The following is a 27432-nucleotide window of genomic DNA, read 5'->3' as shown; positions in this document are numbered from 1 at the left end:
GATAAGTGATATGTATAGACTTACTCAGTGTGTTGTCCCATTAATGAATGACTGTTAAAGAGCGAGTTGGTTTTGAAGAAAGAATAACATCTTGTTTGGAGGAAGTTGTGAATTATGTATAGTTATACAGAAAGAAGCCAGATACAAAGGCTGTCAGATAAAAGTTGTTTCACTGACAGGGAAGTAGTTTCATACCATCGCTTCTGTTATCGTTGTTATTTCACCGTCAGAGGACTGACTTGTTTTAGAGGGGGGTAGTGTAACAAAGTGGTGTCATGATAGTGCGTGTACGCACGTAGTCTCAGAGTATATAAGTACGGACGGGGCGTGCGTTTACAGCACGCGGTATGAATAAGAGTCTGTACGGCAACTGACAAATGGGAGTTGCGTTCTAGCCACGGCCGGGTAAGGACAGTGTTTGGGTCGTCCGTATACAAGCAGTTGGTGAGATTGCGAAGGGCTGTGGGCCACCCCGCGAGATACTTTCCTATGTGTTATTCGCCCCTCTCCGAAAATAAAGGCAAGTAAAGTGCTTGTGACATATACAATTCAATTACCGCGACAATCACCGGTGTGTTTATTTGAGATATCTTTTACGTACGAATGCGGTGATGTATGAGAGAGAGTTGAGTTCTTCAAGTATGCCAAGACAGGAGAGTCCCGACCTCGATCACAACGGTCCCGGTTGTGTTACAATATATATAATATAATATATATATATATATATATATATATATATATATATATACTATATATTAGCTTTGTGAAGGTTATCCTATCAAACCATTAAACAGCTTTAATAGATTGTGCATCGTTCTATCCACTATGTTTGAAAATGCTTATCATCTACCGAATAGCCCGGTCTAGCTAGGTTTAACTGGTAGTCTGATTTCCAGACACTTTGTCAATTGGACTTCGCAGCCTTATTTCAAAGGCGCAAAACCACCTAAACTTGAACCAGTTTTCGACGTTGGGGCGTCAATATCCTGTACAACAACGTATCACGAGCAGAGGGTCTGGAAGCCGGACTAGTTAACAGGCTGCATTGTGCTGACTACTCCAGTAATATTCAGAGGACACATTTATGCTCACAAATACAAAAAACCGTTATTTATCCATTTAACAAGGTAAATAGCAACCGATTATCATGCGCACAGACAACCCTGATTCATCAGATGACAGCGATGATAAAGCGAAAAACAAACACACAAACACAACAACAACAACATGTTCAATGACCATGTATGTTCACAAATGTAGTGACTAGGAAGAAAAGGTGGTATATATTTGTTTATTCTAAAGTAAAACAGACACACTTCAGCCCTCCGCAGAGACTAAATGCACCACGATTTATACATATGTAGCTTTCTCAAAGTGTAGTAAAAATAATACACTTTCGTGTAATGTACTTCGTCCATTCGTTATATTGCATAATCACGGAGATACGTCTACAATAATACTCTTGCCAATGATACCATACAGATTTAGTAACTATCAAGCTACATTATATTCAATATATGTATTTTTTTTCAACACAAAACAGGCATACAAGTTTGATTTGCAACAATCGCATGCTAATCAGTGTAAACTACAAATTGCATGGTAAAATATAAATGGTTGAATAATCAAATATGGAACTCCTTGGAAAAAAATTATCGTATAATCGTCAACAATCCGCCAAGAGTATGCACCATTAGTACAGTCTACCCCAAGCAACAATTTTAAGACTCATATTAAGTGTTCACTATAAGAAACATCTACACTGCGGCTGCCAACATCTACAGAGCAAATTGATTAAGGTTGCAAAGAACGTGAGGCGCATGTGGGAGAGGAACAGGGGTGCTATACACGCTTCTCAGTAGATGAAACAATTTCCAAATTAAGCCGGAGACTTCCACACTCTCTTGCCAAGACATGAAGACATGAATTGTTCAGCGACCGTCTCGAAAATCAAAAGGACTTGAGGAATCTCTGCTCCACTAAAAACACAAATCTGGTACTGACATTTTCCCATTGCCTATTAACTGCGTATTTTCTACCGCTGCGTTGTTGCTGTTGCGATATATTGTCCGTCACGGAGAAACACCGATTGTTTAGTGTTTGTGTACTAGCCATGTGAAAATTATGGGCATAAATACTTCGGTGGGTATTCGAAACCAGGACCTCCTGACAGGAGCCATATGCACTCCATAGATGACCGAAATCCCGCCCGATAGGCAGTGATGCTTTTGATCAAAGAAAGCAGCGGGCACTGCGTAATCTATTCAAATCAATGATCCCTGCGACGATATGTTTTTTATTGCAAATGACAGGCAAGTTGTCCTTCATCCACGTACATACTACAAAGACATAAAGCATTTAGGTAGTGTTTGTCTCTGTTGTTGCAGATAATGAAGACAAAATGCACATAACTCTACAGGCTGTGGATATACATCACTCAAAAAGTTTAACGTTTGCAAGTTCATAGCTCTACATTTTAATCAAGCTATATAGATTCATATCCTATGCAAAATACAATTACTATGAATAGCTTCACGGCTCCTAATTAGCAAATGTGAGAAGTCTCCGTGCGTGACTAGTTTGAGTATGCACTTACTGGCTAATCTATCAGCGCAATAACTTGGCGTCAATATGTAAATACAGTGTACAACGTACAACCGTGCATTATAAAAACAAGAGCAGACGGAACTATACTCCTTATTATAACCAATCATAATACCAAAGAAAATCATTAATGAACTTTAAGAAACAAATTGAACACTATGACAATTTAAATTCCACAGCGAATAGTACCAATATCATTCAATTACGTGACCATGCATGCATCACAAACCCATCACATGCCTGCCAGACATGGATTTATAATTTAGCGCATTTTCTATTAGGAGCACACTCTATGCAGCTCTTAAATGACATCTAATTCAATGTACATGCAGGGACATTCGAAACCCATCTGAAGAATTAAGAAAAACAAAAACAAAAACATGTATATACTCTGGAAAAATGTAATGAGAAAAGAGGCTTTGAAGTTATTAGGTCACTAAATAGTCAAGTCCTTAATTTCACCCAGGGGTGTGCTCTTTACAATGAATAGAGGAAGAAAAGGATACAAGCTCAATGGGAACCACTATGAAGGGTTAATAAAGTTAAGTGAAAGTTTGTACGTCATTAAGTGTATTCTATTCATAACGATGTACCTACCCGTCCTAACTTCAAATTCTATAGCGTCATCCTTTCAAAACTTATTAGGGTTTTAAAAAAAATTGTTTGAAGATTTTTACGAATTCCGCATATCTGAGAGAAGTCAGACGGACACAAATTATCCCAGAAAAAAAAAACAACCACAGCCATTTTCCATTCGTTTTATGATCCTTTACCTTAGAAATTTAATTATCAAAAAGAAGAATGGCTTTTTCAGCACATAAGAAAAATTATTAAAATTGATTAAGTTTTCTCTGTTCCCCTATTCTGAGTCCTCACGGAAAATCAGGTTGTGCGACTTTTTGTTGGATTTGTCATGCACGGTCACAAATATACAGTGTAAAGTATGTTACAAGAATACAAAAAGCAAATGCTTCTACAAGGTGTCCTTTACATTTTTACATTGGCTTATTTTAGAAAAAAAAAAAAACAAGAGGAGCGTTCACATTTCCCGTATACTTCTAAGCACAAAAGCACAATAGACAGCGTTGACATCCGCCATGCAGCTCATTTTCACCCACTTGTGATTTCCACCTAAGAAAAAAAGAAAATCTGGATCTAGACAGTGATCCGGATCATGGCCAAAATTTAGTCATCTGTTCCTTGTGTCTTAAACACTTTTTTTCTACATATATATATATATATATATATATATATATATATAGACAAAAATCCTTCAAACCCATTCAAGACTTCTTTAGTAATTTTGAACACAGGCAAACAAACGGAAAAACAAACCCCAGAAATGTTGATTTCCTTGAGGTAATTATATCTGATTTATAAATATAAATGGACCTAGAGGTTGTTTGCGAATAAATGAATGAGTGGAAAGGATAGGATATAAATCATTGACACGCATAGACAAATGAAATGTCGTATTTGACATTTTGCCTACAATATCATAAACGGTGAAAGGAAGATAGTATACATGACTTAATATTTGGCCCTTGTAAGTAATTAATTCATATTGAAAGTTACATGCATCAACAGTAAAATTACAAGAAATACTAAAAGTATGGTATAACCTTGCAGATGATAAGGAAGAAAATACTATATGACCTCCTTGGCTTCATCGCCCAGCGAGTTTCAGGTAGTCTACTACAGTACATGTATAGCATTCCATCGCTTCAGCCTCAGCTTACCAGTAATACAGAAACCTTTACTTTGCAGGTCCTACTATAAAACATCAATAAGTGCACTGTGGTAATACCCACACTGATAAAGTTCCCACACAGCTTTGAGTCTTTAGCGAATCTCGATTCTAAACCCAATGGCTTTTACTACACGAAAATGAAATATCTGAAAAAAGGGAAGAAAGAATATTCTTTGTTTGTTCGTCATACACGCGGAGTTGCCAAAGCGTCTTCTTATTTATTTTTCTTCTTCTTCTTTTTCTTGGAGAAGTGGATGTGAAGAAGGAATAAAAACGGTTTTAGGCATGTGCTTATCAAATCGATCTCGTGTTGTCAGATTTTTCACGACGTTCCTAGAGTCCACTAAAATTCAAAACACAGAGACCTATAGGACTTGATGCAATGATGACGAACGACACATGGGGGCGCCATTTTTCTTTCTCTAGGCTGCGTCTTAGCGAAATCTAAAGCTCCTTGTTATTACAACGCAGGGAAAGAGGAGAACGGTCAACTCGACCGTCGTCTTTAACAACCGTCCGCGTCCCCAATCTAGAAGCTCCCTATTGTCCGCGTTATCAACGGGAATATATGTACATTAAAAAGTAGACAACAAAGCATGTGAAATTTTCCTTCAGCATAATGCGCATATCTGAAAGATTAAAAAGACGTAGCTACTGAGGAAAGCCTATATCTCACTGGACGTGTACATGCACATTTTACATAAACGTTTGAAAGAACGCTTCATGTGAAGGCACAAAATGTTGTTACGTATGACAATGCTTGAAAAAGTAGTCCAAATTCTGTACATGATTTTAAAATTATATAAAAACAGCAAAATGTGCGCTGTTAAGTGATGAAAAAATAGACTTAGTAGTCACTGAATATGATCAGAAATCGCATTCTGGTGAGATTAAAAAAAAAGAATACATTGTACTCAAGCCACGTTTTACAGGCCTACTTGACTTCAAATATCCTTTGGAAGCTGCAGAAATCTATGGAACTATTTTTGTAATCAAATTATTTTCATTTTCACTCATCAGTTTTCCCCGTAGCTATGATGACTGAATTGGGATAGACAAGTGGACACCTCAGCAAGTGACCGGGCATCCTACAGTCTTAATTCCTAGTATCTGTTCGACATTAGTTCGGTTGGAAAGAGAGGCCTTTTCACCAAGTGATCCCCTCATTCAACATTTCCTAGGACGTTTGGAAACCGTCTTTTTTTTTCTTCTTTCTTTCTTTTTCGTTATGTATAAACGCAAAGTAACAACATTTGTGGATTCAATGAGTTCAGTATAGTTAAGGCAATTTCTTCAGAGAGAGTTTAAAATGCAGTTGGGCGGTTTGAAAGAACAACTACCTTATTAACGGCAAGTAGATAGCACAAACGACTTGTCGTGCAGGCGAATAAATAGCTTAACTTCGTTCTACATCCATGCAAAGGGTTATAGTACTCGTCAACCTGTTCATCCAACTACTACTGTATTGTAGGCTATTTTGAGACTCAATTTGGCGTTTCATCCCATAGGATTATGGCTGTCCCTGCAGCGGCAGGCGTTCTTCTTGCACTCGAGCGCCCTCTGTTGGTGATTGCTGTGGTTAAAAAAAAATGAAGTTGATCAACGACTCGATATCCAAGCTGTACATCGAAAATAATGCTATCACAGGAAGGACACAAAAGACGAATTTTATCTTCTTTTTCTTTTCGTACAAGAAAAAAAAAAACATCTTATTCACTTAAATACCCAGGTACAAATAAAAACAAATAAAAGTCATTCAACGTGATATGTAGTATAAAATACAAGATATAATAGCCAACTGCAAAAACTCAATAATTAATGGATTAGATTCCGGCTTATACAGAATATATATATTTTTTGTGACATGTAACCATCTTGAGTTGTTCTTTGCTTGCTTTTATAAATAACAAAATGTGGAGAAGACAGTTTAGATACCATGCACATGGTTTGACAGAAGTAAATACTCGGGTGGGTATAAATATCATAGGGAATATAATGTTTGACGTTTTGGAAACTTTTTTTTTTTCAGTAAAATAGAGCTCACAAGCCAAAATAATGCTACGTGCATGTAGACCGATATATGTAAAGCGTACTGATTACAATTAGTTGATTCAAATAGTCATTACATGTGTATCAAACTGTTTGTAAAACTCAGCGTTTCATAATCATACAGCCATATAAACATGATGTTTATGAATATCTTACCTTGTATCGATCACCTTTGCCCTTCCTTGATGATATCTCGTTGCACAGGTCCTGGGCAAAAATGATAACAATAATAATAATAATAATAATAATAATAATAATAATGATAATAACAATAACAATAACAATAATAATAACGGTGATAGTAATAATAATAACAAAATTCAATTGATGTTGCAAGGTGAACTTTCTTTAACACTCTATTTTATAAAATTCATACAATGCCTTTCCACGACCACGCAAAACACGTATACGACGAAATCTCTAAATTCATTTTTTTAATCAATACATGTACATCCAAATATTTTGGAACTCGAAACAATTCTGAAATTACTTACATTGTATTTGTTTGTTGCCTCCTGCATTTGGTGTCCCACTGTCATTGACTGGAAGCAGATGACAGCGTGAGAAATACAGACAAAAATAATGGTCATTTACATAATGTTGAAACAAAAGTCGTGAAAGTTATTATGGATTGCATAAACAAGCAGTATATATACAGAATATATTTACTCCAGTCTCTGTAGTACGGTATTCCATCCCCAAGATCAAAATCGTGTAACTCTTGTTCTCTACTCGGAAGAATATCTAATTAATGACTTAATTGCAACTGCGTCAAGAAAAAAAAACCACTTACCTTCTTTTATCTGCCCAAGTTTGAATATTGGGAAACCTACATACTCCTAACGCCTTTTCACGGTGTTGGAGGATGGGTTTTTTTTTTTTCCGGTTTGAAATACTATCCGCTCATCGACAGGAGAATAGGCATGAGTCTATATAGGAAACATGCACGTAGCTTGCTGTAACCGACATTATACCCTGTTTCATGTGGTTTCAGGATAAACATTCTTAATGAGATAACTAAATGCTTGCATCCAATTCAGGTCGATAAACTGGAGAAGCCGTGTCGCAACATATCCTTCCTATATAGATCATACGCTAGCGACAAATGGGGAAGAGTGAGAGAGGGGAAAAATGTGTATTGTTCATTGCCTTTACAATATTATTCAATGATGCTATCAGTGTGAGGACTTACTTTGACACAGGACAGGGCGATGAAGACGATGTTGACAAGCACGGTGACCACACCGAGCACGATCATACAGACGTTGTCGAATATCAAAGCGCTGGGGCCAGCGAATGCTGATACCGCAGCGTTCTGGACGACGACCAGACAGAGGAAGACCATGCACCACAGCACGTAGTAGTCCTAGGATTTGGGTGAGGGAGAAAGGGGAAAATAATCACGTAGTCTGTGTAATAGACACGTTACATTCAATGTCTGTTTTATCATTGACATCACACCATGAAGTTACATCAGTTCCTGCAGTTGTCTTCTGTTATAGTAAGGTGTTCTTTATCCAGGGCAGGCTCTTCAGTGTTAACACTGCTCTACCAGAGGGTCTACCATTATTGGTTTCCATGACACACTTTACTCCTGTGGCATTTGCTCTCACGAAATATCTGCACCCTAGGCCAAACATAAATTGAAGGGTTTGTTTGCAAAAACCGATAAGTCCATTTTTGAAGATTTTGAAGTACGATCTCTGTCATAATGTACAAAATAATACCTTTTGAATGATATATTGGTCATTACATATAAAGGTATATTTTTTAAGTTATGGTCAAAAGAAGCAAAAACTTTCTCATTATTCTCTTTATTTTTCTTGACCTTTAATCGCAAATATCTCCATTTGGCAAATATGGACTTATCGGTTTTTGCAAACAAACTCTTCAATTCTACCCAGAAACTTAACTCTAATCCTAATCCTAATCTTAATCCGTACACAAACCTAAATCCCTATCTGAAAGCCTAACTCTAACCCTAAGTATTTGAAAAAAATAAGCCCGGAGCAACTGTCGCAGGAGCAATAGTCGTGTCACCATTATTTTCACCCTGCCGATTCCAGGTATCCAGTTATACACCTGGGTCGAGAGGGACGTGGTTGGTAAAAACATCTTGTCCAAGGACGTAAGCACTGGGTGGGAATCGAACTCGGGTCCTCCGATTAGGAGTCGGGAGTCTTATCTACTTTGCCACAGCACCCCCATCAAGTAATATGGCGATAAGAAGAGTGATATTACTAAAGACGATGACAATGTAGCCATGATAACGACAATCACACTCACCCCCTTTTGTCACATTTTCATTGAGGGCAGCAGACAATTTGTGGCACAGGGCGCAGCCATTCTATGAGCTCATTTTGAGACGGGTGCGTTTATAAGATTTTGCGTGCCTAGAATCACTGTTTTGAAACACTGTTTTGAAACAGTGTTTCAAATCACACTTTCGTCAGGAGAGCGTTTATAAGATTTTTTCTCCGAGCGTGTTGGGGCTCTCGCTCAGACTGTGCCATTGCGCAACTCACTCTGCGCAGTTTTTCCTCAGCAAAAGGTCAAACAGGGTGCGCGCAAGGCATTGTGACGTCACATAAACAGTGTTTGCGATCGCGGTTGCGTTTATAAGATTTTTGAAACACTGATTCTACAGAAACACTGTTTGTAAACGCACTATTTTGTGCGTTTACAAACAGTGTTTCAAAACACTGTTTCAAATCACGGTTAGCGTTTATAAGAATTTTTTTCGAGCTAGAATCACTGTTTGGCCAGAAACAGTGTTTCAAAACACTGTTTCTGGCCAGAAGAAAAATCTTATAAACGCACCCTAATCAGATTATGGATGAGTTATATTACATTGTACCGCTGCCGTAATTGCTATCAGAACCACAGTGCTTCTTCTATTCCTACTGCTGCTGCTACTGCTGCTACTGTTATCATTATCATTCCAATTGCAATATATGTCATGGTGCAGTAAAAAGAGGTATGAACAACAACAACATTTGGAAGAGGAAGATGAAAAGTAGAAAGAAAATTCTCGAGAAACAAAGTTGATAGACGATGAAGAAAGGTATACACATTAGTGAGTTCTTCAGAACTACATACGAAATTGTGATGACAAAGGTAAGGACATCAAACACAAAAATATAAGACTTACGAGGAGCGTCTGGTATGATGTGTTGGGCAGACTCTGGGAGACAACGAATTTGAAAGCCACAGCTGTGAGAAGCAGGGTGAGAGTGACGCTCAGCCGGTCCTCGGGCGCTTCCCGGTCCACGGCGAAGGATGTGAAGGCGAGTGGCGTGATGAGAAACTGGGGATATGGATCATACGAGCAGAGGGAGATCATCAGAAGTTTGGAAGATGCTTACACACAAAAGAAAACAGACACATACTCGGCCTTCCTGTCCAACTCCCATCTCTCTGCGACTTGCTGCCTTATGAATATGCGCTCTTAAATGTTCTTTTTGCTGTATCCTCCTTTCTTACTATTACTCTTTCAGTTCAGTTTAGAGCTACTATACAAAGCTCCATGGTTTCACTTATCATGAAAATAAATATGATATTCAGTTTCAAGTTTGTTGTATTTTCCACTTGTGCAAAATAATGAGGTCACAACAACAAACGCAACGATCGGCTCATCAAACTACTAAAAAGAGCAATCAAGAGAAATCAATATAATCGAATTTAACAATATACGAACACGCATCCGAACGTATCTCAAGGCACACAATTGGATGAGACCGTTATCGATAAGCACTTTCACTTGAATGTTTCTAAACGATGTATATAATACCTTATAAGGCTCCCTTATACATTTTTTTTTTTAACTGAGGAAACCTAGCACATACTTTACGCACAAAACTTGAACGTCAATTATTATTTAATATCATTTAGCCAAAGAGGGCGAATCAAGGGGTATATGATGAAATATAGCAACGAACATGCAAAAGCAAAACCAGGCAATATTCAACCTATGCATAATGTAGGATATCATTCAAGTACCTACGTCGTAAGACCTCCCTAATAATCCTTAGGAAAATGAGCTTGTGTTCTTGATGATGATTCAAATTATTAGTATCTTGATATTATGACGTTGTGTACGTTTTCTTCGGTTTTGCTTTATCTTTAAAACAAAAATAATGCTCTTATTCCTTCACTTTCGACGTCAATACTATCATGATTACATTTGTTTGTTTGTTTGTTTGTTTTGTTTTATTTTATTTCATCACGGGATAAAATGCCCTCGATCAGCCAGATGAGGCTGTTTTTCAGAGAGGCCGTGAGTACAGTGTTACAGCAACAACAAAAACAACACAACAATTAACAAATCAATCAAAGTAAATTAACAATTACACAAAAACACATAAAAAACAACAAGCATAACATAATGAAATACATTACAATATAGCAGAAACTAGATACCAAGAACAAAAAAAAGAAGAGGAATATAAAGGTAACCACTTAACACAAACGCTACAAAAGAGGGTGACACAAACAAGTTCACGTAAATTCAGGCAAGTTAGCTCAAACATAGTTATGAAATCCACACTATAACACATACTCTAACATTCTTTCAAAAGCCTTCAAATTACCGAGTATTCTAACATTTTCGGGGAGACTATTGAATATTATAACACTGGAATAAATGCATCCCAATTTCATGAAATTTGTTCTGGGTTTTGGAAGTATAATAATATTACGTGAGTTACGTAAATTATATTTATCTATTTTGATAACTACTTTTTTACAGATAAATAATGGCAATAACTTGTGTAATAGTTTAAAAATAAATATTGCCGCGTGTTTTTCCCAGCGATTCATAATTGCTTCTACGCCAGATAATTTATATAAGGCTCGACTACTGAAACGATTATCTACTAATAGAATGGTGCGGAGAGCCCTCTTCAGCAAAACACTTATTTGATTTACTAGACTTTTACTGGCGTTCCTCCACACAATTGAACAATAATCCAAATGGGGCTGAATTAACCCTTTGTATAAAATAAGGGCGGTGTCTTGCGGAATATATGGCCTTATTCTCTTGAAGCAGTACAACGCAGAAGAGAGTTTGGCCTTTACATTGGCAATGTGATTGTTCCACGTCAGGGTGTCGTTTAAGGTCACACCTAAATACTTACAGGAGCATTTTTGTTGTACGCAAAAATCATTAACCGTAACCTTAACGTTATCAAAGAGGTGTTTTTTCCCGCATAGGTGTGACAATCATGTATTCACACTTTTTCTCGTTTAGCAGCAGTCCATCGTACCTCAGCCAGTTCGTTATCGCCCTTAAATCATGATTTACACACTTTTCTAAGTCATTGGGATTGTTTGATGCGTAGTAAAGGCAAGTGTCATCAGCGTACAAAGAGACAGTACAATGTTGTACAACTTCAACAATGTCATTGATAGTTATCACGAACAGAAGCGGTCCGAGGATACTCCCCTGGGGAAAGCCACACGTAACGAGACGTTGTTCAGACATATTTCCGTTAACAACTGTGACTTGCTTCCTAAGCGCCAGATAATCTTTGAACCAGGCTAAACTGTCGGATTCTACACCGTATTTTCGCAGCTTCTCAATTATCACATCATGAGGTATTAAATCGAAGGCTTTTTTCAAGTCAAGTGTGATGAGTGCAACTGCACGCCCTTCATCTAAAGCCTTCCGGATAGTTTCTGTAATTGTTACAGGAGCAAGCAAAGTTGAATACTTAGGGCGAAATCCAAATTGATTATTTGTTAAAAGATTATTTTCATGAAAATACTTGTATAATTGCTTAAAAACAACCTTCTCGAGGACTTTCGAAAGGACTGGAAGGACCGAGATGGGTCGATAACTTTGTGGGTAGGTCATGTCGCCCTCTTTGAAAATTGGCGAAACTCGAGCTAGTTTCCATGCTTCTGGTATTCTACCCTGAGCCAGAAACAAGTTTAATACATGACATAATGGTTTCACGATCACAGGCAGAGTATCTTTCAACACACTTGTTGGTAAATTATCTAAACCGGCTGCCTTATTTCTCGGAATTGTATCAAAAGATTTCATGATTTCACATTCGGTGACAGGATCAAATGAAAATTCGCACGTTACTTGTTTGATGTACTGAGCGGAACTGCGATAATCTTCTTTCGGCAAACTAGACTTAAGACGTTTTGGCGCATCCACAAACAAATTATTCATAACATTGGCAATATCTTTGTAGTTATGAACATCCTTTCCTTCGGATTTGACATGGTGCAATACATGTCCCTTTCTCCTAGGTAACAGTGTATGAAGAAGCTTCCAGAGAACGGACGAGTCACCCTTATTTTTCAAAATACTTTCATTTATATATTTTCTTTTACATTTACGAATCAAAGAAGTTACACGATTTCTCAATTGCTTATATCTATTCCAATCAGATATTTGTTTGGTCTTCAATGCTATCTTTTTACTTTTATCTCTTTCAAACATAAGCGACTTAATGTCATCATTCATCCATGGGGCTGATTTCTGCTTAACCCTTCTGCGTTTCATTGGAGCAAATTTATCTAATACAGTCACATATTTAGAAACCATCATCTCGTAGGCGGTATTGGTGTCTACTTCACAAAACACTTCATCCCAACATTCACTGCGTAGCTCATTACAAAATGTGTGAAAATCCAGATTTGCTAAATTGCGAGAGTTAACATATTTATGATTTGATGTGGCTGTTTTCACTCTACCAATGGCTGATACCACCATATAATGATCACTGAGTGTGATTGGTGCTACGTCACAATACTGCATATGTTCATGGTTAGATGAGAACAGTAAGTCAATGGTTGTAGCAGAGAGTGGTGTAATTCTAGTGGGCTTTGTCACAAATTGTTTCAGACCATAATCTGAGGCAATGTTTAACAGCTTCCTAGTATGATTAGATAACACAGGCTTCGTTACATCACAATTCAAATCTCCGATCACAATATAATCGACAGATTTAGCATCTAAACACTGAAGAATATTTTCAAATTCTTCAAAATATTTCACTGGAGCATCTTTCTAACTTTTCACATTTTACACTTTCAGCCCACATGCATTCTTAACTCTCAAATCCTGCCCTATCCTTTCAAGCCTATTCATAATCACTGTTTAATCATTATGAGACGACCTAATGTTTGAAAAATTACTGTTCACGTTTAGTCGTACATTCTGCTATGTTGGTGCAGTGCGATTATCTTGAATCTGTCGGAATCATTGGCTTGATTAATTTGTGTGAATTGTCGACTTCACATGAGTTTCGCTGCGACTGCACTCTGAGAGCGGTGGATATTGGAACTTAGAGGTGCGCCCAACTTACCATGATCAGGGCTACATTCCACATGTAGTAACTGGGTTTTCTCTTCACGTTCACGGTGATGTTGTAGAGGGGGTACGTGTTGACCGCCCCTGAGCTCATCTTCTCTTCCTCCACTGGGGCCGCATCAACGTGCTTCATCAGCTCCCACTCTTGGCCGCCTGTTCAACCAACATCCGGGCGAGACATGAATGGTGACTTACCACGGTACACAGTTACACAAACCTTTCAAGTATAACGAGTGGGGGGGTTAAGGGGGGGGGGGGGGATCATCCCACAAGACCAACACCCACGAGTCATACAGCCCACGAGTTCGACATTGAAAAGAGGTCCAGGAGTCATACAGCTCACGAGTCATACACCCCATGAGTTCGACACTAAAAAGAGCCTATGAGTTCGACACACATAGGTAAAACAGCCCACGAGTTCGACAGATACAACACGGGGCTTAATGTGTCGGTCTCGTGGACCTTTATATAGCTTAGTGTCGAACTCATGAGCTGTATGACTCGTGAGCTGTATAACTCATAGGCTGTATGACTCGTGAGCTGTATAACTCGTGAGACGTATGACTCGTGGATGTCGGTGTCGTGACGTGCACCCACGAGTGGGATGAAGTACACTATGCTACCATGGTTATTTGATCAACATTCTATCATAATGCCCTTTCGCTTCATATATTAGTAGAAAATCAGCAAATCAAAATATATAAAGACATATCATAATACCCTTTCGCTTAGAATATTAGTAGAAAATCAGCAATCAAATATAAAGACAATAAGGTGAAGAAAATGTAAGGCAATAAAAACAAAGATTTATTCATGAGAAATCACAGAAGATAGATAAAGACGCAATGGGAGAATGAACAGAAATAACAGGACGAGTGTAAGAGGGAACGATTGGATAGAAGCAAGAAAGAACCACTTTGAGAGGAAAATGGGTAAAATACACGAAGGAGGAGGAGCGGGAGAAAAGAATAGTAGAAACAAGCTCTATAAACAAACTGAAAAATGGGACTCGTGATGTATGATTGTTCAGCCACCGAGAGACAATAAATAAAAAAAAAAATCTCGTTTCTGCAGTGACTCATTCAAGGCAATAATCCTGTGATGTGCATAGGATTTATGGCCTTTTCCTTACCTGTGAAAGTATCTGTTCTGACGCTGTCCTTCTGAGTCATATCCTTGCTGAACTCGATCACTCTCTTTGGCCAATCCGACATGAGTTTGATCGTCAGATTCTAAGAAAAAAAAATCGCATCAAGAAAAGAAAAAAGCCTTATCACTTTGAATACCATCTGCACTATAATTAACTTCTCAAGTATGAGAGATACCATTATTCCTTGACTACAGATTTATACACATAAGATGAAACTCATCCTGACTACAAAGAACAGCGAGCTTTTAGATCTGAGACACAAGGGAGCTTTAGATTTTCGCGACGGGGACGATCAGAGGAAAGAATAAACAAAAAAAAACCAAACAAAAACCATACGAATCAAACAAATATGTACTGCTCATGAGCAAATTTGCTTATTACAATCTACCTCGCGTCGTCCAAGTTTGGACGGGGGTGGGTGCTTTTTTTGCGTCCGCTCAAATTCAAAACGCAGAAAGCTACTGGAATGATCATAACGGGGGCGTCATTTTATTTTGTATAGGCTGCGTCCTCACGTAATCTAAATCTACCTTACAACACAACGTAGGGCGAAACTGGGAGAACGGCTTAATGCAATCGTCGTCATAAATGCCCGCCTCCGTCGCAAATCTAAAGCTCCCTACGAATGTTCACGACGCGCTTCCTCCATGGTTGGATAATGGGAACAGTTTGCAGGCGCATTTGTTGAACATTGTTTCCCTTCTTTTTTCCTAATTGCGGCATCTTTGCTTTTGCGTCGCAGATCTAGTGCTCGTTAAAATGGGCGCCACAAATTGCAATCGGCTGCTCATTCCAAATGCGCATGCGTAGACGACATCACAGGATCTCATGGATTCACATGAAAGCAAAAAGAACCTCCTTGGTAACAGTTCGACTGAGCATAGGTGAATTATAATCTTAGTCATGTACAAGGTCACGATTGGTCAAGACAAACGAAATAGTCTTTGTCCACCATTTTCCATTTTAAATGTGTATGTGTTGGTTCAAACAAAAACAAGTAGGCCGACCCGTCGAATGGATTCACAACCAACCCTAACGCAAAATTTCAAACAAAAACAAGTAGACCTACACAATTCTAAGAACGTCCCTTTTAATACCGTATTGAGACCACTACATCCATTATGAAAGCGTGATACCGTGTTACAACTTTGCTCGTACTTGTACTATCTCCGGGAGGGCGTTCAAATCTATTCATTTTGAAGTTTGGAATGAAGGCTGCTCCCGTTCAAGATTCGGGTGTGTTTGTCAATAAAAGTCACCGTTTGCCAGTTGAAGTCACCGATAGATTTATAAGCTCTTCCAACCCACCTGGTAGTCGAAAGGGAAGTCGGTCAGCTTCATGACAGACTTGAAGGTGCCCTTCATCCTGATCGACAGCTGAGCGTCGGGAATCGGGTCTGTCTCGTCATCGTACGGCGACTTGAGTCCCACGCGGTGCTTCACCTCGTACTTGTCAATGCTGACGGCGTTGAAGAAATAGATTCGGGGGTCCCAGTGTTCGCTCCAGTCTATCTCCTGCAGATAAATGAATCATCAAAATATTGTTCATGAAAACAATGCAAATGAATACAAAGATGGCGGATAAACAGAATTCACCCTTTTCGTGCCAAGAAACAAGCATAGGGGAAGAAACAATCTTCGAGTACATGCATAATATGATCGAATTGCTATCCCTAGTTACGATTACAAGACGCTGCCAGGCAGCATGCATTCTTTCAATTGATCTATACGTCTTCAATCTGGTTTCTCTGTCTCAAGCACTGGACGACGCAGTGAACGTCACCACGAGAACGGTAAATAGCAACCAAATGACGAGCCCAGACCTTATGCTCAATTATCATATTAGCGCCCCTGTCTAGGGTCATTACCTTCTGGGCAATTACCCCAGACCCTTCCCCTGACCCTAACCCTAATCCTTATCCTGAACCTAATCCCAACTCTAACCCTAAAACCTATCCGTAATCACAATCTTTACTCTAACCTTATCATAAGCCAGTATTAGCCGGGGGTAATTGCCCTGATAAGAACGCCTAACGGTAATGTGACTCGCCAAGAATCCTGCTGTAATACTCACGTCAGCTTTGAGCCCTCTGATGCTTGGTTCCTTCCACTTGATGGTGAGGGCGAGCTCGCAGTTGAATTCCTCCCTCAACGTGTCGATGTCGCCGAGAGTGATGATGTTCACACGGACACGAGCGTACACCTTTTAAGACAGGGCGAGAGGAGAAATCTCATGACCACCTTAGCTAAGACACAAATCAGAGCACTGCAATGGTAATTTTCTTTTAATCATTTCTCCTGAATTTCATTAATGGCATATCAAGCGATAGCAACTATTGTTGTTGTTGTTGTTGCTACTGCTGTTTTCGTTCGCAATATCACGGTACCAATTACAAATGATTTACATTGTAGCGTGATACCTACTAGTATTTGAAATCATTTGCACAATTATTGGTGTTTATGGATTCTAACAAACACATAATATTAAAAAAAAACAGCAACAAACGAGGATTTATATGAACGTGTCAGTGAAAAGGTGTATTTTTCTAGGACAGAGCTAATCCCATCGCACTTGAATGGCATAACGATATTACATACAGTACAGCTGGTTAGTAGTTCAATGACAGTACATTATAGTATTAGGCCTATTCACACAGTTCGATTAAAATCCAAGATTCTTTCGCGATCACAAAATGGCGCTCCAAACATAAGCTCAATTACAAACAGTGAGTTTATTGCATTTTCGAAACATCGAGCTGATGTGAAAAGGTCTAAATCAGCTCGGCGGTTTTTTTTTTTCCCACGGGAAGTCACTAATTGGATCTGTCATCTACATCATATAAGACAGCAGAGGTTGGCCACAAGTAATGCATCCTGGGCTGTACAGTACCTCCAAAGAAAGAAAACTGAAACAGGCTACACGTCTTGATCGCGTGGTTTGCTCGGGTATCGGCACTGTTTTTTCGTTTGTTTTGCTGCCATCTACTGTTTAAACACGTACATTGTACAGCCTACCATGAATGGGTGCTTTACACAGAACTCTGTGGCCGCGCTTGCAATGCAATTATCAAATAATATTGAAAACAACATGAATGGCAATAGTTGACAAAAATAAGAATATCTACAACATGATTCATCCAATTCCTAAGAATGGTAATAATGAATGACAAAAAGATATAAAGGGAACCTCAAGAGGATTATCAGGTTGATTAAAGATAATTTCATAAGGACGAAAAAAAAACCACCTTTCAGTAAAATGTACATGTCCTAAAGTACAATCAATGTTTGTATGAACTAGAGTCAAGTGGGAAATCATGTTGAAAGTTATGTGCCTATATGCATGTAGTTAACCTTAATTTTGAAAGATGAGTGTTTAAAATGAGATGCAAAAGGTTTAGAAATTACATGCAGTGTTTAAAACATTTCGTTGTGGGTATCAAAGTAACAGATTCCCCCCCCCCCCTCTTCATTTTCGCCCTGAAAGCTACGAGGGCGTGTGTGCTTGTGCGAGTGTGGGTGGGGCGGGTCGAGTGTGAATGATGAGCTCCTAATGTAAGTGGGTGCCGGTGTGTCTCGTTTGCATATTTGTGGTACAAGCATGGAGTAGGTTCATGGTACAAATATGACCAGCCATAAAATGAAAAGCCATTCTGAATTGTGGTATAATGGAATCAGATTCTGGAAAAAAAAAAGAAGAAGAAAAATTTAATGGTGCAAGCGCAATTATGACCCGGATAAAGTAATGCGTCAACATCATGATTATTAACAGAGCGATTTTCTGTGATATAGTTTTGTTACATCTGGGAGTCAACCCGTATCAAATAACACTTTTTGAGTAGTCATCTCATCGTCAGGATCGTAACCAACTCATATCAAATTAAAGATGAACTTTGAAATCGAAAACAAAGCGATAATGCGTCCTCTCCATCCAGATAACCTCTCCCAAAGGCCCTGCAAACAAATAACACAAAACAATGTCTCTGGTATTGTTACCGGACCAGAGTAAAGTGCAGTAGGCCCCATAAGACTGACGTGTGTTTTCAAAATTAAGTCTCTGAATATTACACATTGTATGCCTTGAAAAAGAGAAAAATAAAGGGTACACGAAAGAAAGGGCAGACAATGGAATGTATACAAGTACCCAAGAGCAGTACATTGTAGTGATTTTGTGTCAAACCTACAATAAATATTGTGTACATATATAGCTGAACAGTGCCCGAACTGATGGATGAGTTTAGAATAGAAACCGTCTCGGCGTCCTCTGCCAAGTTGTGATGCTCCCTATTAATTTCATGGTCAATGTTATGTAACACTTGTATTTTACCCGGTAATCACTCATTTCCCTCGTGGGGAAAAAAACAGATCCCCAAGCCTCACATGCGCACCATCATCTTACACTCACCGTGGAGCCACATACACTCAGACAAACAGGGCAAAATATTATCGTGTATTTAACTTCCGAAGATTATGGTTTGTGTGTGTGTGTGTGTGCACAAAAGTGCTATCGTTTTAATCATTACAGATATTATTCTATATTCCATTTTCGTGCTACTGAGATTCATTCAAGCAATTATCTTTTTATGCTTTCTGTTAGAGCTCGGTAAAAATGCTTCATGATGTCCTTTGAATTGACTCATTGTTGAATTCTGTAATGTTTTCATTTTCTCATTCAATATAGTGTGCCATCATGAATTGGTATAGAGTTCCCTCCTTTGCCGGAGGCGGATCCAGGATTTCTGTAAAGGGGGGGGGGGGGGGGGCGTGACTAATATTTCTGGTGCCACTTCCGGGTTTCATTTCATTTTTTTCTTTTTATTTCTTTTGTTTTTAACGAAAAATAAAGGGGGTTGCGCCCCCCTCTGGATCCGCCACTATTTGCACAGAGCGAGTGGAACATGGACTCAACGTGACTTTCAAAATAATCAACTTTTAATCGAATTGTCTGATTTGATTGCTCCAATTTTTCTTCTTGCGTTTGTTGAATCCAGATAAACATTTTAAGAACACTTTCTCTTTCAATCATACACTGAAACTTTCTCTGAGGACGATACAAGTCTATTAACGTATGACTGACGTCATTATGCGGGGAATTTGATGGTAATTTTCAAGGAGATAATACCATCACATTACCCGACGTAGAATTGGTGACAGTTCATGAATACAATTATATTGAATGAAATCATGATCGGAAAATCAATCAGAAAAAAAAAAAATCTCCAATTGTTTTCAGTTGCCTTCATTTCGCACAGAGGTAGAACTTTAACTTGAAGAGTTTTATCGCAAGATGAGTTAACCTCATTCTTGTTAAGTTGAGATATTTGTGATTGGCTGCTAAAAAAAAGAAAATAATTAGAAAATACCGGATATCTTTGATCATACATGTAACTTCTGGAATATTCCTTTTTATGTCACAAGTGAGGTATTACTGGAAAGGTTTAATTTTGCTCTATCTGATGACGGACTAACTTTTAAATGTTTAAAAAAATGGCGCTTAGCTCATTTTGCAATATGCAACCTGTTGTAACTTCACCATAATTAGATACATAGCACATAATAATTATACACACACGTCCAGTACTAAACGCAAAGATTGCATCATATAAATCTTGCATGATTCTGACAATCGCGTCATGTGGAGAGTCCATTATTCTATTTTCCTATTTACCCAAGTTTGTTTGATGATATGGGAAATTATCCATGACATTCGACACTATATAATATGATAATAACCAGGGCTATTTAACGTACAGTCTCAATAAAGAGCTTAATGTTCATTTTATGATTTCCACTTCCGATAAATACCAGCAGTCTCTGATAATGACTGTCATAATATCGTTCATGTGATCTTGTACAGCTCCACGTCATTTATCGTTGCCAGTATTGACTACGTGCATTCCCTTTGTTTCATTCCAATTAGAGATACACATGATCGCCTTCTCGTATTCTTTGTTTAACTTTCATCCCCATCGAGTTGCCAATTTTGCAAACATTATCTGTTTCAATGGCTTAAGAAGAAAGAGACCGACCACTCTCCCCCCCCCCAAAAAAAGAAGTAAAATTAATAAATAAATAAATAAATAGATAAATAAATAGATAAATAGATAAATAAATAAATAAAATAAATAGATAGATAAATAAATGAATAAATGAATAAATAGATAGATAAATAAATAAATAAATAAATAGATAAATAAATAAATAAAGGCTTATCACAATTGCACAACTTCCTGGTAATAATCCAGGATTCTCGAGCAATATCACTCGAGGCAGAGGAAATTAGTCATTAACGAACATTGCTACTTAAATGAGAAAGACAAACATAATCATCTACACTTACATAAAAAGGGAGGAATGTATTTACATGTCTCATTATCTAAGCTCAATCCTAGCCAACCTCACAAAAAAAGTAAAAACAAAAAACAAAAACAGAAAACGTGTCTGCATGCAGCCAAACCCGAAGAACTAGATTCGTGTAGGTGTATATCTTTCCCCCTCCCAATCACACTGACTAAGAAGTATACGTCACACTATTCCAAATACCGCATTTGCTTCCTTTATTTACATTGTACATTGTACAATGTAGGCGAACAACCGGATTCAGCAAAGTGCGGCACAATCATCTAAGCAGGAAAGCTATCATAATCTGTCAACTTAGATGGGGGTTATCTGAAAAGGCGAACTACTTTATTCATATTTCCCGTTCTCTTTCTTCGCTTGTTTGGTGCTTTTGTTACATAACTACATCGTGTTTACATCATCCCGTTTGGAGACTATAAGTGAGGGTCATTGTTACAACAGATTGACGACTTGCCCTTCGTCGAGGTAAAGGTTCTTGTTAAATGGTTTTCCCTTCTCTATCTCTCTCTCCTTTTATTTGTCATTTGTTTGTTTGATTGTTATTTTGCTAGCTTGTTTTTGTGGTAGTGATGCGGATGACATAAGATTGTGAGATTCTGGGGACTAATGCTGTGTAGCAAACGTGGTACGCTTAAAGATAGTAGTGCCGGAAAAGGACAATTGGCTTTATATACTGCAAGAATAACTTGGTAAGAACGAGAAGAAGAAGAAGAAGAAGAAGAAGAAGAAGAGGAAGAAGAAGAAGAAGAAGAAGAAGAAGAAGAAGAAGAAGAAGAAGAAGAGGAAGAAGAAGAAGAAGAACTTCTTCAACTTCTAGAATATAAATTCTTCTACAGAATTTGATTGCCTCACCTTCTGGTCATCGCTTCGCTTTTTGTGAACCACCTTATTTGGCTGATCCCTCCCGTTTTCCTCGATCTTCTCCAAACACTTCTCCATCCTCAACATGGACGACATCACCTCCTCCATGGTTACCGTCGGCGCCATCTTGCCTATAGATAGTCTCTATCGAAGATCTATGCAAAGACACAAATAAATATTTACTTACATTACTATATCACCACAAATCAACTCGACTTGGGGTTTTCCCCTTCTCAATACGCTCACTGTCTGCGTGCAATGCTTATAGATCTAAGTTGTAGTTTCACTTCGCTAATTTTTGTTATCATTATTGCTATTATTACGAAAACAACATCAAAGTTAAAATTTTGTTCGAGCAAATAAGTGTACGGCATGCGCATTCTACCTTGTTCATACTTCATTGTGTGACGTATACACTATAACTTAGTCTTCTTGATGACTCACTCATTTTATTTTGTATGATTAGCTCGATACAACGAGAAAGTAAACAAAGTCCTCCCCGGCCCCTTCAGACCATCCAACACTACTCCTACGCGAGCTCAATAACATACATGTACGTAGTACATGTAGTATACAAGTAAGAAAAGGCAATTTCTTGTCAGACTATACACCGAAAATGTTTGATGATTTCAAGAAATTATAAAATCTACGTTCAACTGAACAAGTGACATTGCTTTGCAAACGTAGATACATGTCGTGTCTCACAAGTCAGTAATTGGTGGGAGTCACGTACATAGGCCTTGAATACATAGGTTATAAAATTCCTTCACAGCAGAAACATACCGAGCGTAAGGTCCAGAGACAGGGAAAAAACCGAAATGAAAAGAAAATCGGACGGGAATTCAAGTGTGTCATTACATATAGCATTCGACGTGTTCAGAATTTTTCGCATGTCAAGTTACAAGTATGTACCTACTATAAATGAGACTTTATTTGCGGTTCACGAGTCAGATTCAGATTGATAAAAGCTGAATTTCATTTCATTTCATTTCATTTCGTTTTAGTTTTAGTGTTCCGCAATCTAATCCGTGTATTATTTTGCTTTGACCATGAGCAACAATTCAATAAAACCTTACTCTCCATGACGGGCGTATATTGGTCAATTCATTCACAGACTGTAGAATCCATTATCTAACAAGCGCTGGGTATATCAAAAAGTCACTACATTAATATTAATGCGGGGGCATCTATCTCGAATCCTATCATTCTCTGCGTGTGTGGAGGTGTGGGTGTGCTGAGCACTGCATATTGGCACGTGCAAACAGAAAGTAAAACCAAAGGCAAACAACACAGTTTACATTTACTGTATGCTTATAATTTTCTACACTAAACTGCCTCACACCACCAACATTCAGAGAGAACATCCTATAGGGTATTTTGTTTAACTTGAGCACAGCTTATAAAAAATTGAGAGCTGGTTTCTTGCATGTATACAGTTCATGTACATGTATTTCATATTGATCAGTGAAATCAACACAATTCAGAAGGATGGCTCAGAAATGCATTCAACCATGATTAGACTATCAATGCTACAAAATCTACTTACGGCTTTCGTGATATGGAAGTTTTCGATACCAATTACCCGACTTTCCAAAATGCTCAGTATATGTACGCATCTTCATGAATTTCTTCTCTATCTCTACAGTACATAATGCATCATCGTTAGAGCCTATAAAAGTCTATCATAATAGGCAAAAAATTGCAGATAGAGTACCTACACAATGTGTGTACGGCTGTATGCTGCATGATAGGAGCTAGTTTTACACAATCCACGAGGACATTATGATGAACAACGCACCTGTATGTTTTATACATGTAATCATTATGTCCTGACCTTTGATTTCTTTTTCACAGTCTTTAATTTTTTTCCAAGCAAATGACTGCCGTAGACCTTATCATTATGATTATAATTAATATCTATATACTCTCTAAAAAAAAGATCGAGTGAAAATATTCACTCTTGAAGGAGTGAATAACAGAAAAGAGTGAATTTAGAGTGAAATTGGAGTGAATTTTGAGTGAAAATGTTCATTTTCACTCATTTTGGAGTGACCTCAGGGATCGCTCGAAGATTTTGGAGTGATCCCTGACGTCACTCGAAACGAGTGAAAATGAAAATTTTCACTCAAAATTCACTCCAATTTCACTCTAAATTCACTCTTTTCTGTTATTCACTCCTTCAAGAGTGAATATTTTCACTCGATCTTTTTTAGAGAGTAGACCTGCAGTCTGCTAGACACATAAAAGCTTGATGGGATGATGTAAAAGGTCAAAATTTTCCACAAGTCTACTGTTCAATTTCAGTGGGCAAAGCCTGTATCTATAAAGCGTATTACATTTCTTTAGCACGCTGCTGACAAGCATTGCTTGGTACACTTTGCTACTATAATTTTCTGTGCTGTCCTTACACAGACTAAAAATGCATAGTCAGGAGTCTAAATGTACATATAACATGTACAGTGTGTTGTTGTCTTTCGTAGCACGAAAACCTACAACTAAACGTATATTTCTTCGTGCCGATAGTAGGCCTATATAGTATATATATACCGTACGTTGAGCTTGAGGTCAGTTTGCTCCGTTTGAGGTCTATCACACTAATTGCAATATGATGTATTCACTTCCCTGTTGACTAAATTATTCCGCAAAATCACAAAAATAATGGAATGATTTTGCTAGCATTAAACATTACAAAACAGGACTATTTTTACAAAATCAAATGAATCAGACAATGAAGAATGCAGTGTGGCTATTATGTTATACTCTCATTGCTCCAGCATTCGGATTTCCAGATCATCAGCCTGAATTATAGAGAGACATTCTTCGACAAAATATTTATGATTGTCGTCTCTATACAAGTGACAGTCGAAATGACACGCATTTATGGACAATCATGCATGTGACAAGAAGCAGTGAACAAATATCTTTCACTTTCGCATATTATATTTCAGGCACGTCCTGCGATACTGCTGTCACTCCACTACAAATAGCTTTAGTATACTCGAGTTTACCGTGCGACAGCGCCCAGGCGTTATTTCAATCTGTGTACGCCCTGTGCACGCCCTGTGTATACAACCTTCGTTCGAAGAGACTCGGTATAACACTGGGATGGATGGATATACGTAGCATATGAGTGGTATCCAAGCGATAAACATCGCGATATCGTATGATGTGGGCCATCGCTCGTATCTACAAGCAGAAATCAAAATAAGTAGGAAACTGGCATATGGATACGATGTAATTTATCGCCCCATAGTTACAACAAGGCTCGAAATACTTACATGTTATTATGAGAAGACAGAGAAGAACCGTTAACAATAGTTACCTTCGTCTCCCCTCGACACATGAATCAACGCACGGAGTACACGACTTGCGTACACTGTTATTATGCGTGAAAGTCGCTTGCGCTAGATCCCGAACAGTCAATCATTGACTAACAAGCTGTGTAAAGTACACTTGACGCCTGGGTGCACCTTTTCACATCAATCAGCAACAAGAAAGAAATATACTAGTACCATGGAGGTAGAAAGAGGAGCTACCTCCATGCTAGCACTCAGGGAGGTGGAAAGAGATTCTCCTTCTTATACGCAAGAATGAGAAAACGTACGAAACTGCGTGGAGGAGAAACGGATAGTAGAATAAAAGTATACTGTTCTTTGGAATACTGTTTGTTGCAACAATCAAGCAGAGGAGCAAAAATAAGAACAAAAAAAAAGAAAAGAAAGAGGAGAAGGTTCTCCCATCTCCCTGTTCAGTTCGTAGGTGTGTGGTTGTAGAAAGGAGATACATTTTTAGGCCTATTATAATGATAATCCATAATATTATTTTCCCCTTATATATTTCTTAGTACATGTGTGGGTTCGCATCCCTACGGGCTATAGTAAATGTCTACTTTTGTGTGCCCTGACCCTCATGTTGTTGATCTCCGTTAATTTCATTTTTATTATTTTGTCTAACAATCATATACAGTACAGTGTATTCCTTTGTAATGTTCATTCTGGTGGTTTTTTTTTTCTTTAGTTGTTTGTTTCATGTTTGTAATGTTTATGGTCTGTATGCTATATTCTTTACCTGGTCGAAAAAATAAATGAGTAAACAAATGAATAGTAATAATAATAATAACAATAATAATGATAACAATAATAGTAACAATAATAATAATAATACTTATAATAAGAATAATAATAATAATAATAATAATAATAATAATAATAATAATAATAATAATGATAATCGTACTGTCACTGCAGTCATTTTCCTTCGTCAGTGATTTGGTGTCGTCTTCCCTTCATCTTATTTTTTTTTCATTCACCTTCCTCTTTCTCTCCTACTCCTCAGTCTACATTCGTTTTGTTTTTCCTCTCCGTCTAAATTCTCTTGAACCCTTTTTTATCTCATTTTCTCTTTGTTTGATTTCTCCTCTTCCCATTTCCTCTCGTTCTATGTTTACGATTACAAAACCACATAAAATCAAAGAGCCAGATCGCATTTCGCCCAGTAGCACGACAACCAAAAGGGTATTTACCCGATTCAATATAATACTAGAACACAGTTGTAAAGTTTAAAAAAAAAAAGCTGGCAATCTGTCCAAAATTTCTGAATTGTTATTTCTCTTTCTTACTTTCTTTCTTATTCTTTCTTTCTTTTTGTAGTTTTGTTGAAATTTACGTTGGACAAGAAGCTAGGCTACAACAGCCTGCTATGTCACAGAATAGGGAAATGATTATATAGAAAACATAAAGAGAATTCCACAAATTTTCATTTTCATGGAAAGCACGCATCCACTTGGATTGTTACTGACCTGACAAAGTTAAAGAATAGTACAATTTTTCTGCCTTCTGAAGGAGGTATTACAATGAGCCCATTCATTATACAAAACAATAATCAGATATATTGGTAATCTCTTCATACATGTGTAGTTTCTTTATACCCATTGATGTTTCTGATGCGATCACTGAACCCACACATTTCGATTAAACACGAATTTATCAACATGTGATGATCAAGGGGTGAGCTAAAAAAAGCGGCAACCAGAGCCAGAAAATAATCATTATATTGAACCCTCCCAAGGCCTGATAACTTAATAAAACCATATTGAAATAATAGCTTACGAATTATTCTATAATATTGATGAGTTCTAGGTTTCATTTTTTTTTTTTTTAAGTTAGTTGGATGATACATGCATCTTCAATGGCGTTCATTCCGTGCAATTTCCAGGTTGGACAAGCGCTCCTGAAGAGTCACACGAAAGTTTATTCGTTAATAATCGACGAAGAAACATTTATAATCAACAGGATATCTAGCTGAACTTCACTGTTCCAACTGAAGTATCTGTTT

The 27432-nt window shown here is 37.8% G+C and overlaps 1 protein-coding gene across 1 annotated transcript; it reads right to left on the bottom strand.

The window, feature by feature from the left end:
• Window positions 1-3847: 3847 nt before the first annotated feature.
• On the bottom strand, window positions 3848-25510 carry LOC139734840 (cys-loop ligand-gated ion channel-like). The gene is made up of 11 exons (XM_071645626.1): window positions 25421-25510; window positions 22090-22253; window positions 16955-17083; window positions 16189-16395; window positions 14863-14962; window positions 13726-13883; window positions 9555-9710; window positions 7596-7769; window positions 6898-6945; window positions 6560-6610; window positions 3848-5927 (listed from the first exon to the last, which is right to left on the bottom strand). The coding sequence occupies exons 2-11, from the start codon at window positions 22222-22224 to the stop codon at window positions 5865-5867; spliced, it is 1221 nt and encodes a 406-aa protein (XP_071501727.1). The 5' UTR covers window positions 22225-22253; window positions 25421-25510; the 3' UTR covers window positions 3848-5864.
• Window positions 25511-27432: the final 1922 nt, after the last annotated feature.

Source organism: Diadema antillarum, unplaced genomic scaffold, assembly GCF_040938485.1.
Source record: "Diadema antillarum isolate AM-2024a unplaced genomic scaffold, OU_Dant_1.0 seq00000550_RagTag, whole genome shotgun sequence".
In the NCBI taxonomy this organism is placed as follows: domain Eukaryota; kingdom Metazoa; phylum Echinodermata; class Echinoidea; order Diadematoida; family Diadematidae; genus Diadema; species Diadema antillarum.
Note: the sequence above shows the minus strand (reverse complement) of the source record. Positions and strands in the feature narration are given on the sequence as shown.